The sequence below is a fragment of the Mastigoproctus giganteus genome, chromosome 5 (assembly GCF_048544385.1).
Source record: "Mastigoproctus giganteus isolate SK-2022 chromosome 5, ASM4854438v1, whole genome shotgun sequence".
Taxonomy (NCBI): domain Eukaryota; kingdom Metazoa; phylum Arthropoda; class Arachnida; order Uropygi; family Thelyphonidae; genus Mastigoproctus; species Mastigoproctus giganteus.
In genome coordinates this window covers 113200239-113217044 of record NC_143579.1, presented here as the reverse complement: position 1 = coordinate 113217044, position 16806 = coordinate 113200239, and the positions used below count along the sequence as shown (strand labels likewise).

Sequence of the window (16806 nt, the reverse complement as noted above, 5' to 3'; positions counted from 1 at the left end):
TGGCTTTTTAAGTACTCGAAACGTTCGCTAATTTTGTCCAGAGCTTTTACAAAATTTTTCATGAGACCCAACTTAATGTGCAAAGGCAGGAGAAACACCATTTTAGGTTTCACTAAAGGCGTGCATTTGATGTTAAGTTTCCTGGGAACATATTCTTCTTCATTGACCATTCCTTCACAATATAATGATATTCTACTGCTTGACTATCCCATAACCACAGGAAACAACAATACTTAGTGAAACAGCCCTTTAGCCCAATCAACAAAGCGATTACTTTTAAATCACAGATTTTCCAACAATATTTCTTATAGTTTAAGGCATTTAATAGCAATGACATGCTATCATAGGTATCTTTGATAGTCACTGAATGAGCCACTGGGACTAATGGTTTGATTTTGCCATTGTATAGCAAAACTGCTTTTAAACTGAGTTGAGAAGAATCGATGAATAATCTCCATTCTTCAGGATTGTGTTCAAACCTTAGTTCATCCGTCAATACGTTTACATCTTTGCAGACACAAAGAGAACCTTCCATTTGATAATAATCCGCAAACTTTTCATTTCAGTTTCTAAACACAGAAATCCTCGTTGGTTTTTCCAGTAAATTCCACTGTTGCAAACTAGATCCAATAGCTCAGCCTGTTGTTTTCAAAGATTTAAATCCATAACCAAATAATTAAATTCACTTTGCTCAATTAAGTGTGGGGTTTTTATCATTTTCAGGATTGTCACTAGGATTGGCAGATGTTGACAGGGCAGCTATGGGCTCTAGTGACTCTTGCTCTTCTTCCAGAATAAGGAGTTCCAGTGTGTGTGGCACTGGTCTTATTGCGGATGGAAGATTGGGATATTTTATTATAACTCTATTTTTCCTTGAAAACACCTTAGTATTTGTGAGGCAGAAATAAAAATCTTCGAGGTGACTTGTTGGTTCTCGCCAAATCATCAGAACAGTAAAAGGCATTTTAGAATTGTTCTCCGTCATTCATTAAGTCAGATTTACATACATGTTATACAGCACATATGCATTGCCCATTTTTTATCCTGATCACCCACATGACAACCAAAATAAAAATAATAAGCTTGTTTCACCTTGTCTATGATTGATCGACGTTGTGACTTCACTGTAAATTGTTCACAAACATAGCAAAAATTGTGTGGCAAATTAACACACATACAACGTTTTCACTCCATTTGATGAGGTTTCAGCCGACCGGACTAGCTGGGTGGGTAAAGTGCTTGCCTGGCAACCCAAAGGTCGCTGGTTCGAATCCCGCCTCGGGCTTGGATCAAAGTACTCCAAAAACTTTGGGAGGCGCATTATGGCCACAGAAGCTGATGCGCCAACAACTACAAAAAAAAAAAAGAAAAAAAAAGAGGTTTCATAAGATCAAAATGAAACTTTAAAACACCACAACCTGCCACTAGATCTTACAAATCAAAACTAACCCCAATAATGTACATTTAAAGGCTAAAGACAGGTTGTAAATAAGTTGTCTTTCACAGAGGCACCTGGCCGCCAGAAATATAATAGGGTCCAAATGTGCTACAGCATAAGGATTATAGCAATATAACTCTGAGTGGACACTCCTCGGGACCATAAAACTGAAAAGTGGTATTAGTATACCATTAAACAACACAGATATGTCTCTTTTGTTACAATAAATTCAACCTGGAAAGGTACAGAGTGTGATATTGGACGATTTCGTTTATTTTTAAACTATTTAAGTTTTTTTTTTAAATTGTTTTTGCATTTTTGTAAAAAAATGTGATGTGATAGAAACGTTTTACTGTCATAGTCATAATCAGCACATACAGATTAACAGAAAATGCTTACTTTCACCCATGTTAGCAAAATCTTGTTGACCAGTGTAATTATTGTGGCACATCACTGTGCAATTTTACGATTAAATGTGTAAAGGCAGCAAACATATTAATTACAATATGCAATCTCGTTCTCCTACTATTTTTATTTTTTATTTTTCCAATGGATGTCTTGCTTTAATATTTGTTAAAATGGTGTTAGGTTAATCACACTTCATAGATTTAGTCCAATGGGGACTAAACTCTCTCATTTTTTGTATTGTAATTTTTGCCTCTAGGAATAAGGCAAAACTAATATTGTATAAAAATGAGTTTGTTGCTTCTCTTGAAAAAATGGTTTCACTGATCATTGCTGTTTTTGGGAATACATTAATGATTGTTTGTGAGAGATACTCTAAATATATAACTGATTAATATGAAGATTTGTATGGAATTATTAGTTACTTCTTTAACGAATGTCAAAATATTCTGCAGTGTAAAGAATATTGTAAAAAAAATATTACTTGTAAAGAAATGCAGTATTGTATTTATAATTATTATTTTATATATATATATATATATTTTTCCAGGTAAAGAGAAGTAATACTGTTGAACAGAATATTAGATCACTAAATATGAACAAACTGGAACAATGTTATGAGGTATGTTAAAAATATTGTTAGTACCCACTAAATTTCTTATTGTACAAGCCTTGTTGAAGTGTAAAAGTTGAAGTGTTGAAGGTTTGTTGAAGTGGCCTCCTTGTTTTTGATTAAATGTGTATTAACTTTAGCAACCTATTTTTTTATGAAGTGAATGTATTCATAAATTCGACAAGCCGACCGGGCTAGCCGGGTGGGTAAAGTGCTGCCTGGCAACCCAAAGGTCGCAGGTTCGAATCCCGCCTCGGGCTTGGATCAAAGTACTGCAAAGAACCTTGGGAGGTGCACTATGGCCACAGAAGCCGATGCGCCAATAACTACTAAACAAACAAATAAATTCGACAGCCATTTAATGGGGTTTCACAACTATGCAAAATACAGATTGAATGATTTTGAGCTTTTAAAATTGATTTTCGTTGTTTTCTTACATTATGTATTCTAATTTATGTTATATATTTTAATTTACTACTTTGTAATACTGAATAGCCAATGGTTTGATGTTCTGCAGTGCAAAGAGATACCCATGAGTACAACTAAATATCAATGAGGTGAGAAGTCCAGTCATAATTGATTTCATCTTCTCCATATTATTTCTTTAATATGACAGTGTTGAGAAAACTGGGTACAGTAACATGGGAATGGTACCCAAATCTACATCCTTCATAAAATGAGACTTCCAAACCTGTAAATTCGTAATGCAGTGCTTAAGATGCAGCCTAACTGTTGACATATACTGATGTGTAATCACTTTTGTTCCTGCATCATAATTCTTGTATATATATCATTGACTGAACTATGTGAGCTGTCCTAGCAGCATGTCTGTAATACTCAGAGAATTTCATGTTGGACTGCAATTCTGCCTAGGTCTTTTTCATTCTCAAATGTTGAGTTCCCCCCCCCCCCAATAGTATATTTCCCTGGAATTACTTTTTAAATGGCAGTACCTTGCATATATTAATGTTAAAACTTGGTGCCATTTTTCAGCCTATATGCATAATTTAACTAGGTCTTGTTGAAGTCATATGTCTCAATTATTGTCATTAATCACCCTGCCACCTTTGTATTGGCAGCAAACTTATATGTTAACCCTTTCTAGAGTACATATGTGAGCATATATGTGTACATTTTATGGGGGGCATGCGTACATTTTACCTGAATTGTGTGTGTGTGTGCGCAAGTACAGGATGGAGCATGGCAGACTGATATTTTAAATTGTTAAAGTTTTGTTATAATTCTTCCCACGAGCAGTTTTTAATACAGATTATGGTATACAGTGATGAGCCAAAACATTATGACCACCTAACTAATATGATGTTGGTCCTCCACGTGCAGCCAAAACAGCTCGTACCCGGCGAGGCATGGTCACTACAAGATTTCTAAATGTGTCGTGGTATCTGGTACCAATATGTAACCAACAGATCCTTTAACTCCTGTAAGGTCCGTGGTTTAGACGCTGCAGATTGCAGTTGCTGTTCCAACACAAACCACAGATGCCCGATGGGATTGATGTCTGGGGAATTTCGAGGCCAGGGTAATACCTGGAAGTATTCCTCATGTTCCGGGAACCAGTCTCAAACAATCTGGGTGGTGTGGCATGGCGCATTATCCTGCTGAAAGATGGCACCGCCAGCCAGAGGGGAAGACTGTTGCCACGAAAGGGTGTATCTGGTCAGCAGTGATGTTTAGTAGGTGGTAGGCATCAGAGTGCCCGGCACATGGATGACTGGACCCAGGGTATCCCAGCAGAACATCACCCAAAGCATGACATTGCTGCCACCGGCTTGTTTTCGTCCCACGATGCATCCAGGCACCATCACTTCCCCAGATAAACGATGGACACATACTCAGCCATCCAATTGGTGCAACAGGAAATGTGATTCATCAGACCAGACAACTTTCTTCCAATCACTCAAGGTCCAGTTGTGACGTTTGCGTGCCCATTGTAGTCACTGTCACCGGTGAACCATGGTTAGCATGGGCACTCGGAGCTGCCTGAGGCTACTTTTCAGCCCCATTTTCAGCAGGGTTTGATGTACTGTGTGTTGTGACACATTACTCCCATCACCAGCATTCCACTTACCGGCAAGTTGCACCATGGTCCCTCTTCTGTTGCCATGTACCATCCGGGAGAGCCTTTGCTCACCTCGAGCATCGATGAGCCATGGTCATCCACCACCTTGCCAGCGGTTTGTGGGTTTTCCTTCCTCAGACCACTTTCGGTAGGTCCTAACCATGGCTGACCGTGAGCATCCCACCGGCCATACCGTTTTGGATATGCTCTGACCCAGTTGTCTGGTCATTACAATTTTGCCTTTGTCAAACTCGCTGAAGTTGGTTGCCTTTCCCATCTGAAGAACAAGAGTAACTCTGATTAATGGAGTTCAGTATTAGGTGTGTTTTATACCATTTCCCGACCTGTGCCCGTGCCGTAGTTCATCTGCATTTGCTTCTATTTGCATAACGACTTGCTGTCATAATGTTTTGACTCATTGGTGTAGTTTAGGGCTAAAGCCTCAGAGTTTAACTAGTTGCAATTGCATCATTTCTGTACATAGCCAACTACTTAAGTAGTTATAAATTGGCATCATGAAGTATATCTCATATTGTGAATACCTTCACGAGTTGCCATGATATTGCACTACCTCGAATAAGTAACACTTCACCATAGGAGAAGACTATTGTTACTTATTCTCAGCGGATACCATCACCCATACGGCACCGTTTTGGAACTTATTGGCTCCTCATCAGTGGTTGGGGAGGTACCCTGGTGTTGCAATGATGTCAACCCAGTAAACAAAGTATAATTTTTAATAATTACTTTGTTTTAAATATGACATCATTTAAGTGCTTTCCTTTATTGTCAGTACATTCTTTAATTCTTTTTTGTGACATTCTGTGTTATGCCAATACTCTTGGCATCATTAATTGCTCGAGTCCTCCATGATTCTCTCTTTCACTTCAGTTATTGTTTAAGATTTGTTATAAACCTTGCTCTTAAGAAAACTGAACAGAAAAGAAATTGGGCTAGAAAGATCAGACAATCTGCCTAGCCGCTGCAGCTAAATGTAATGAGAAATGATGTTGTCACCAACTATCCAGTGCAACATTCACTCAATTCCTGTGTGAGTGGTCTCTTGTAGGGGTGAAAGTGTAAGTACAGATGTAAAATTCAGCTGAGGGGTTTGTCTTGAAATTCCTAGTCATTTTGAATGTCTCCATGCCAACTGAGCAGGACATTTCTTGAAATGTGTTCTTACAGGTGCAATGTTTTCAGTCATTCTTATAGTCTTTTCTAGTACTTTGGGTAGTTTCACTCAAATGGCAGAACCAGTTTCCTTCGATTGTTTTACCCGACCAATGATAGCATTTCATCAAGGAGCAATACCTTGTGAAATCATTTCTTAGTTTGAGTCACAGATTTTCTTCCAGCAGACAGACAAACCTGCAAAAGAATATGCACAGTTACTAGTGATGGACAGAATCGTATGACATTTAATATAGCATTTAACCTTGGAGAAATGGAATTTGGTAAAACATAGTTCTAAACTCCATTTCTCTATGTTTATACACAACTTAGCGCTACCCTATACTGAATAATACTGTATGACAGGGGTGGCCAACTTAATTTGTGATGTGATCTACTTTTTTCTTCAAAATGTGCTGCGATCTACCACTCAGGAATTTCATTGCACATGGTTAAAAAAGTTAATCAACACCTATTGAAAAAGGTTGTTTTTAAATTTAAATACAATTCAGAATTCTTATTTTAAATTCATACGTATTTAAATTTTTAATTTATGCAAATTTGTGTCTTCATCTCATCTGCTAAGCTTTCAAAATCGGGATTATACTGTGATAAGGCCAACTGTGAAGAATCTTCTGTATGGAAGTCCGTAAGAGCACAGCTATTCTTTATCTTTGTTTCAAATACGAAAAGGCTGATTCACATAAATATGTGGAACCAAAACAGGAATTTAAAATTTCACTGCAATTTTTTACAGTACTTTTCTTGGCAAACATATTTCCAAAAGTCTTTTTCTCATGATCTGGCTTTTAGGAAGATATCATTTCATAACGTAATAATTTCCTTTTCAAGTAATATTTTCTCCATGTGAAAAATCTCAGCGATTTTTTTTTTCTGTGATTTGTTTCATAGCTAAGTCGACATTAAATGGATAAGAAATATATGAAACAATGTCTTCAGTTGTTTCAAAATCATCCACAACTTTCTCAATTTTAGAAACATATTTCTATTATTAAATTCAAAAACAGGATATTTTTGCAAATAATCTTGCATATTTGCAAAATTATCGAATTTTTTTTCTTTGGGATCCTTAGCCATTGCCAAAAATTGATATTTATATATATTTTTTTTTTTTTTTATAAAAACCCCAAACACAAAAGGTATCAAAACCTATAGTACTTAGTACCGTGCATGGGTTGAAGGAGAAGTATGGGGGGGAGGGGGTGCTGGAAACTTTGCTCTAGAGACTAAACATGGGTTTCACCACTTCAAGCCTCCAATAAGCAAAGTGTTGGTATTTCACCAGTTGATGAAAGTCATCTACCATATGCAGAAATACTACTAATCATGTCACCCACACTTTTTTTTTTCCTTGTAATTTCAAATTCAGATCACTTAATTTACTGGTAAAATCTGCCAAAAAAGCCACATCACACAACCACTCCGTATCTTGTAACTGCTGATAATCATCTCCCCTTTGACCAACAATTTTTTTAATTTCATTTAGCAAATTTTGAAATCTCTGTAGAAACTTACTCTGACTCAGCCACCTCACATCTGTGTGCAATATCAGATCTGGTCCATTTTCATCGAGTTGCATTTTAAAAAGTCTCCTTTGAAGAGATTGTAGTCTGATGGAATTCACAACTTTGAATGCTTACGATAAACAAAGATTACGAGAAATCTTTGGCAAGGAATGCAAAGAAAAAGAACAAAGAGTTCTTTACTTATGTAAACTCTAGCAGGAAGGGGATGAATCAGATTGGTCCACTTGATATCGATGTGTCAACTGTTGATGATCCTGCTCAGGTAGCTAACAAACTGAATGAATATTTTGCACCAACATTAACACATGAGGAGTTATTCAGCGAGGGGAATGCCAGAGGTATATTCAACTCTGGCAGTGAACTAGAGAATCTTGTAATAACTGAGAGTAAAGTGGAGGAGAAATTGTTGAAGATAAATACAAGAAAGGCATCTGGGATGGATGGGATCTATCCAGTTATATTAAAGGAGGCAGCAAAGGAAGTAAGCAAACCCTTAGCCATAATTATGAGAGCTTCCTTGGACTCAGGGGAAGTACCCATGGACTGGAGATGTGCAAATGTGACCCCAATTCACAAAGGAGGATCAAAGGGCGACACAAATAATTATATTTGTGTCGCCCTTTGATGTGAAGTGAAACTAATTATAATAATTAGTTTAACTTCTGTTCCTGGAAAATTAATGGAGGCACTGGTTAAAGAAGCACTGCAGGATCATCAAGACAAGACTTCAGTCATAGCTCAGACACAGCATGGTTTTGTTAAGGGGAAGTCTTGCCTGACCAATTTGATTGGATACTATGATGCAGTCACAAAAGAACTGGATGCAGGGAATAACTTTGATATTATATACTTAGATCTTAGAAAGGCTTTTAATACTGTTGCACATGGAAGACTGCTGCACAAATTGGAGCAGTGTGGCATTGGAGGCAAATTGCTGCTATGGATAAAGGGGTGGTTGAGGGGGAGAAGACAGAGAGTGGTAATCAATGGACACTGCTCATCGTGGACTAATGTTATTAGTGGAGTCCCTCAGGGTTCAGTATTGGGTCCATTATTGTTTTCTGTATTTATAAATGATATTGATGATGGTATATCAAGCTTAATGTCCAAGTTTGCAGATGATACAAAGGTTGGTAGGGTTGTCAAGGACACTACTGACACAATGCTACTGCAACAGGATCTGGAAAGGTTGAGCAGATGGGCTGAGAGGTGGCAAACGAAGTTTAACATTGACAAATGTAAAGTACTACATATGGGAAACAGCAACCCCAGAGCAACGTATCAACTCTGTGGTCTACACTGACAGTGGTAGAGAATGAAAGGGACCTGGGGGTGGTTGTGCAAGCAGATATGAAGTTTTCTGAGCAGTGCAGACGGGCTGCAAGAGTAGCTCATGGTGTATTGTCGATGATATATAGGAATTTTTCTAGCAGGGATAAGGAAGTGATTATTCCCTTGTATAAGGCAGTGGTCAGACCACACCTGGAGTACTGTATACAGGTCTGGAGGCCTCATTTCAAGAAGGATGTAGAGATGCTGGAACGAGTACAGAGAAGGGCAACAAGATTAGTGAATGGAACAAAGGGGTGCTCTTACGAAGAAAGGCTTAAGTTTTGCAAATTACAGTGTCTGGAGACTAGGCACCGGCGAGGTGATCTAATAGAGGTGTATAAAGCCTTGAATGGTTTGGGCATGCTCAATGCTGATGGGATTCTTCCTCTTGCTCAGAATAATCACCTGAGAGGGCATAAATTCAAATTGAGAAAAGACAGATGTAGGATAGACATGAGGAAATTTGCCTTTAGCCAGCGGGTGGTTGGCTGGTGGAATAGACTTCCATCCCTTGTCGTTGAAGTTGATAGCCTAAATAAGTTTAAGGCTCGGCTGGACAGGTATTTCGAACGAACAGAGGGTTGAATTGGAAGTGGTTATTTTTTATTTATTTTATTTTATTTTAATTATTTTTTTATTTATTTATTTTTTTTTTTTTTTGGCTGATGCTGCATAAGCTTGCTTTCTTGCATCAAATGCCTCTGCTAATGCTAATGCTATGTCCATAACACGTTTAGTATTTAATCTTTTGCTGGCTAGCACTTGTTTGTGAATAATACAGTGGTAACCCAAAAAAGCTGGGAATTCATCATCCTTTTGCACAATGCGATGAATCAGTTAAGATGCCCTGTCATTGCTTTGGCTCCATCTGTTGTTATTGATACGAGCTTAAATAGTGGTAATTTAATTTTTTCAATAAAATTTTTGAATGTGTTAAATATGTCAAGACCTCTAGTTCTTTCTTTTAACGAAACCATACCCAGCAGTTCTTCTCTTGTGGCAGAATCATCAAAAACCCTACGAATAAAAACCCACAATTGAGCTGTATCAGTGATGTCTGTAAATTCATTCATTTGAAAAGAAAAGGACACACAATTAGCAATATCAGCACGCAATTGTTCACTCACATTTTTACTCTTTTTTTTTCGATGCATCGCATCACAGTATTTCGAGATAATTGCAGACCTTGAGGAACACTTCTAATTTCATTTTTGTTCTTAAAATTTTCAGAAAGAGAATTTGTTATTTTGAAAAATGCGTCTTTGATGAATTGACCATCAGAAAATGGTTTGCATTTTTTTTGCAAGACTCTCTTTAAATGAATTACTGCTTTAAATTGTAAATTAGGTGTCACGAAGAAATTTTGTTGTGCAAATAATCTGGATTTAAGTTCTTTTAATTTATTTTTTCTAAGGTCACTATTCGGCTTAAAATCCAATTGGTATTTATCATGGAGTGCATTGAAGTGCCTTTCTGAATTTCCTTTTTTGGATATAGCAACGGAACCATTGCAGATCAAACAACAACATTTTTCTTTTATCATTACAAAAATTGTATTCTAGTTAATGTACTTAATGTACTCTTAATGAAAATGATACGTTTTACTCTTTTTCGTAGTATTCATTTTAAATTAAGGGATATTAAATTAGCATATAAGTACTGCAAAGTTATTAATATTAAGTAAGCTAAATAAGAATTCGACACATACACTATGAGTTTTCACTAGACAAGCCTAGCTGTTGCGCGGTGACAAGAGTAATCACGTGGTTCAACGGATTTGTAATAAGCGTATGCAGTGGGGTGTATAATAATAATAATAACATTTATATTTTGACTAATCTATTTTTTTTATATATATGTTTAAAATTCATCGTGATCAACCCAAATTAAAGCCGCAATCAACTTTGTTGGCCACCCATACTGTATGGCTTTGAATAATAACACATTTTATTCCATCCAGCACCATCTACCAGCTCAACAAAGTACTTATTACAAATTAAAAACCATCAGTATGCTTTTTGCTCCACCCTGTGCATCTGTATACACACACACACACACACTCACTCACTCACTCACTCACTCACTCACTCACTCACTCACTCACACACACACACACACACACACACACACACACACACACACACACTCGCCATTTGAATATATAAAATAAGATTATGGCAAGCAAGCAAGTAAGTGGTGAGTAGAGAATTAACCAGTATGTAATTTTATCGACAAATGAAGAAAGAGTTGTTATTGCTGTAGTTATATACTGGTTTAATTTCTGTTTGCTACTTAACTTGGTTTGCCATATCACGGGCATTTTCTTATTTTATGTTTAAATTGTTTCCATAATGTGTGGTCAATGATGCTTAGCAGCCGATGTTTGCTATACTGTTTTTCTTTCTTTTTTCTATTTTTTTCTTTCCTTTACTATCTTCTTTATTATTTATTTAGTTAAAGTTTATTTTTATAAACTTTAACTATCTAAATAATAAAGTGATATATATGTGTGCATACATAGGTTTTTTTCAAAGAACATTTCAAATACAGTAGAGCATCAGTTAGCTTTAATAATTGATGTCAGACGGCTTCCGGATAGCCAAATTTTCCGGATAATTGAACGTAAGGAAAGATTAATTAAATAACAAAAAAATTATAAACCAATCTCAGAAAACAGAAACATCCATCCAGGAATTTTTATGGTTTTTACACAAAACAGGAAAATTAGAAAGATTTTTTGATTCTCTCGATTTTTTCGACTTACCAATAATGATTTAATTTAAATTGACTCTGAAATACAAATTGAATTTGGATTTCAGGAAAGCTTTTGATACTGTCGAACATGGAAAGCTACTGTACAAATTGGAGCAGTATGGCATTAAGGGCAAAGTTGCTAAATGGATAAAAGGATGATTGAGTAGGAGAGAATGGTGGACTATTCCTCTATGTGGACCATTGTTGTTTTGTATATTTATCAATGATATTGATGAAGGTATAACAAGCTTAATGTCAAAGTTTGCAGATGATACAAAGTTGGCAGGGTTGTTAATGACAGTATGCTGCTGCAACAGGAACTGGAAAAGTTGGGCAGATGGACTGAGAAGTGGCAAATCAAGTTTAACATTGACGAATGCAAAGTACTGCATATGGGTAGCAGTAACCCCAGAGTAATGTACCATCTGTGCAGTACTATACTCAGGGAAGTGGAGAACCGAAAAGGCTGGGGTAATGGTGCAGTTAGATGTGAAGTTTTCTGAGCAGTGCAGACAGGTTGCCAGAGTAGGGCATGGGGTCTTGTCAATAATATACAGGAATTTTGTGAGCAGGGATAAAGAGGTGATTATCCCCTTGTATAAGGCAGTGGTCAGGCCACACCATGAGTACTGGGTACAGGTCTGAAGGCCTTATATTAGGAAGGATGTAGAATTGCTAGAGCGAGTACAGAGAAGGGCAGCAAGATTGGTGAGAGGAACAAACGGGTTCTCTTATTAGGAGAGGCTTAAATTCTGTAAGTTGCAGCATCTTGAGAGCAGGCATCTGTGAGGTGATCTGATTGAGGTGTACAAGGCTAGCATTTGCATATATAGTAATTGTAGCTCACTCTTTTCTTATCTTTAAACCTGGTGCAGGCATTTTGCTTTTAGTGGCTAGGGTTTTTCTCGGTAATGTTTTCCATAATAAGCCCATCTCATGGACATTATAAACATTTTCCTTCTCATAATTTGCTATAACTGAAGAAAACTTACAAGTATATCGCTGCCGATTCATCTGTAGAAAGTTTCTCACCTTGAATATCTAGTTCACATATACCATGTCTCAGTTGAAAGTGTTTCAGCCAACCTGTACTTGCCTTAAAATCTTCATTACCTCTTAATTTTCAATTAAAATCCAATGCTTTTCCACACAACATTGAGCCTGACACTGGTTTACTCAAACTTCGCTTCTGAAGAAACCACAAATAAAGTGCACTCTCTAAAGCAGTATTTTCAGATTTCGACATCGTCTTTTTCCTTCTAGATTGTTTGCTTGTTATTTGGTTTTTAGGAGCTTAAGCAGCTAAGGCCATATTGCTCCAGGGATATGCAGTGGTCATTCCCTGACCTTTCTACATCCTCCGTATTTGGTGGGCATGGGCTCGAACCCCGGTCTAATCAAGAAGCGTGTGCTACGCACTGCTGCTCCTACCGATCTGGCTACGGAGGCGCCTCCTGCTAGATTCTCCATCACTATCAACACAAATACTGCTATAGCATTGGAATTTTTCTTGATATCGTAAATTTTTAAAGTCCCCACATTAAACATTTTGGAGAGATTTCCTAAATTTTCACATTTTCTAATTCTGTTAATAATTTTCTTTTTTTGTTGCAATGTTAAACCTATGCGTTTTCATTTCGTTCACATTTTACTGTAAAAATATTGAAAAAAATAATAAATTGCAGAGTTTCAGGCTGATATTATTCCTACTGAATTTGGAGCTAAACCAATTTGACATTCACTGGTCATTTCTGAGAAAACCCAGTAGTCTGTGATATTTTTCTGAAGGTCACATAGAATTCTAGAGGTCACAACTATAAAACAGTTTGCAGTTTTCGGTATATTGGGCTTTTCGTTTGTACAATCTGTTATAAATGGGTAGTAAACTTGATCTTTCGCTTATTAAAATCAAAGTTTAATTTGCAAATGTGATCACTATAACCAGTGCTTACTATACTACCATTAATAAAAAAAAAAGAAGAAAGATCAGCCTTTCAAATTATTCCAGATAACTGATGTCTACTGTGTTACAAATAGATTACAAATCTTCCAGTGAAGGCTGCAGTCTCTTTTCTGTGTTTTTAAGTGATTGTAGACACAATTTATAATAGAATGCAGCACCAAAATTTTAAAATTGTAAAAGAGATTATATGTCAGCTGGTGTTATCTTTTGGTTAACATTAGTCGAAATTCAGAATTTGATTGCACTGAATAAAATGATACATAAATAGATGTAGCAAGTAGTGTTATATCAAAAAAAGGATTAACGGCAATTTTTTTTCAAATTCTTAGTGAAATTTTTAAACTTTTTTTGCTATTTTGTATGCATTTTTTTTTTTTTTAATTTATTTTAAAATTCCTATTTGATTTTTGACAGTATTTCACTCTGATATAAAACAGTCAAGCCAAAATAAGAACAGTGACATTTAACATAGCATTTTATCTTATGCAACATAGTTCCGAACTCCATTTTTCCATGTTTATACACAACTCAATACTACACTAGACTGAGTAATACTGTAAGCATTTATGTAGAAAGTGTTTAAAGTTTTTTTTATTTTTTTCAAAATTTCATGAAGAAAAATTTTTTTTTTTCAGAATCTACAGAGGCTTATAAACTTAAAGGGGAAAGGTTAAACTTGTGCTTACATCATTATCATTAAGAAATACTTAAAACAATAAGGGGCCCAACAGTGAATCATGTTGGATATTTCTCACAGTATTAGTCAATGAAGAGCAGAGTCCATTAATATTCATTGTATGTCTCCAATTACTTAACTATATTTTTATCCATAGCAGCAACTGTCTACTCTTATAATTAGGACTAGCAGTTTGCTTCCCTCTTTTGCTGCTGCTAGTAATATAAGTGGATAGATTACATCAAAGGTAAAGTATTTACTTTTAGCTTCAACAATTTCTCTTCCAGCTTCCTTTCAGTTATTTCAGTTACATGAACTCCTAATTAGAATTAAGTATAATCCTATAAACTTCTTCATATGTGGATGCTGATGCAAAATATTTATTCAGTTTGTCAGCAACCTTTGCTAGATTATGCAGTTCATATCCAGTAGACCAGTGTGGCTCATCTCATTTCTTATAGTGTTAACATAAGAAAAGAATTCTTTGCTACTTTTCTTTGTATTGTGTACCAAAGGTCTCATAATCTGCCTTAGTAATGCCTCTGTCTAATCCTCTTAGTAACATGATTGCAGACTAGTTTTATTGTAGGCATTCGATTCCCAAAAATTTATAATCATACCATCATTTTTCTTCTCTGCTACTGGTCTTATTATTTCATCTCTCATTTGTTAAGTTATAAACTTTTAACAATAGCTCTTGGTTCGTAATAAAGCTTAGTAGATTCTGTGACCATGCCTTCTAAAAGTTTATCCAGTTCCTCCTTGAATTTATTTAAGCTATCAACTTCCACAACGACAGATGGAAGTTTGTTCCAGAAATTAACCACCCGCTGGCTAAAAGCAAATTTCCGCACATCTATTCTACAACTGTCTTTCCTAATTTTGAATTTATGACCCCTCTGGTTCGTAATCTGCGACAGCAGAAGAATCCCATCAGAATTCAACGTGCTCAACCCATTCAAAGCTTTATTACACCTCAATCAGATCACCTTGCAGGTACCTAGTCTCCAGCTGCTGCAATTTGCAGAACTTAAACCTTTCTTGGTAAAAGAACCCCTTCGTTCCCCCACCAATCTTGTTGCCTGTACATGCTCAAGCAGCTCTACAATCTTCCTAAAATGAGGCCTATAGATCTGTACACTGTACGCAAGGCATGGCCTGACCATTGCCTTATCATCATCATCCATTTTCAATCCACTGCAGGATGAAGGCCTCTCCAGCAACTTTCCAGTTCCTTCTGTTTTGAGCACTGGCCATCCATTTACTACCCACAAACTCATGAATTTCATCTATCCATCTCCGCCTTTGTCTTCCAAGTTTTCTTCTAGCTCCTCTTGAATACCATTCTGTTATTTTCTTAGTCCATCTGTCATCATGTCTTCAAGCTATGTGTCCTGCCCAAGACCATTTTAGTTCTTTAGTTTTGATAAGAATGTCCTTTACTTGAGTTGGTTGCCTAATCCACGTGTTTCTCTTCTTATCTAACAGTCTGATTCCCAATATGATTCGTTCCATTCTTCGCTGTGTAGTTCTCAGCTTATCTTCCATTCTTTTGGTGAGTGCCCAAGTTTCACTTCCATAAGTCATGGTGGGGAGTATACATTGGTTCATTATTTTACGTTTCAGACAAACTGGGATATTGCTCTTCAGTATGTGACTATATTTGCTGAATGCTATCCATCCAAAATTTATTCTTCTCTTGACTTCCAGCCATTTATCATTATTACAGCTAATAACTTGTCCCAGATAAGTATATGACTCCACCTTTTCAATTACTGCTCCTTCAATCATTATTTCCCTTTCTGTGGCATATTTGTTCATCATTACTTTTGTTTTAGCCATATTCATCTTTAGTCCAAAATCCTTACTAGCTGTGCATAACTGATTAAGATTTTCCTCTAATTCTTTGGGATCATGGCTTATGACCACAATGTCATCTGCAAATCGTAAATGGTTTAGGTACTCTCTGTTCACATTGACTCCTTTCTGCGACCAGTCTAATCTTCTGAAAGCTTCCTCAAGGGCAGCAGTAAACAGCTTCGAAGATATTGTGTCTCCTTGTCGAACTCCTTTCTCAATTTAAAATTTCCTACTGTCTTTGTCTAGTCTAATAAAGGAGGTAACACTCTCATATATTTTCTTCAAAATCATAATATATGGTGTATCAATGCCTTGTCTTTCCAGTGCCCGAAACATTGCCTTATTCATAATCAAATGCCTTTTCATAATCTACAAATGCCAGGCATAATGGTGTTTTATATTCATTTGCTTTCTCCATTAGCTGTGATATTACGTGAAGGTGATCCATAGTTGAGAATCCTGTCCTAAAGCCAGCTTGCTCTTTCGGTTGATTCTCATCAAGTATGCTTTCTAATCTGTTAGTAATGACCCTTGTGAACAACTTGTAGATGTCGGATAACAAGCTAATTGGTCTATAATTTCCAATTTCTGATTTATCTCCTTTCTTATGCAGCAAAACTATGATTGCATTATTCCACTGCTTAGGCATCACACCTTTTCTAATGCACTTTGTGAAGAGCCTTGCCAGTTTTTGTGTTATGTCTCTTCCTTCCAATTTTAACACCTCTACAGTAACTTCATCTTCCCCCGGGGCTTTCTGATTCTTCATTTTCTTCAATACATGTTCTATCTCATCAGGAAGAATATTGGGTATGTCGTATGTGTTGCTACTTTGCAATCCATCTTCCCCACTGCTGGCATCATTCCCCTGCTGCTTGTATAATTCTCTATAGTAGTCTTCTGCTATTTGAATTATGCCTTCTCTGCTGTTTATAAGTACACCATCGCTATTCTTCAGTTTCAGT

General features: G+C 36.5%; 1 protein-coding gene across 1 annotated transcript in view; it reads left to right on the top strand.

Annotated features, from left to right (window-relative positions):
* The window catches only part of barr (non-SMC condensin I complex subunit H), a 462459-nt gene that overhangs the window by 273838 nt on the left and 171815 nt on the right, over positions 1-16806 (top strand). The window contains exon 7 of the mRNA XM_090374633.1: positions 2394-2465. Coding sequence (XP_090230759.1) covers positions 2394-2465 — 72 coding nt within the window. The remainder of the gene's footprint in view (positions 1-2393; positions 2466-16806) is intronic.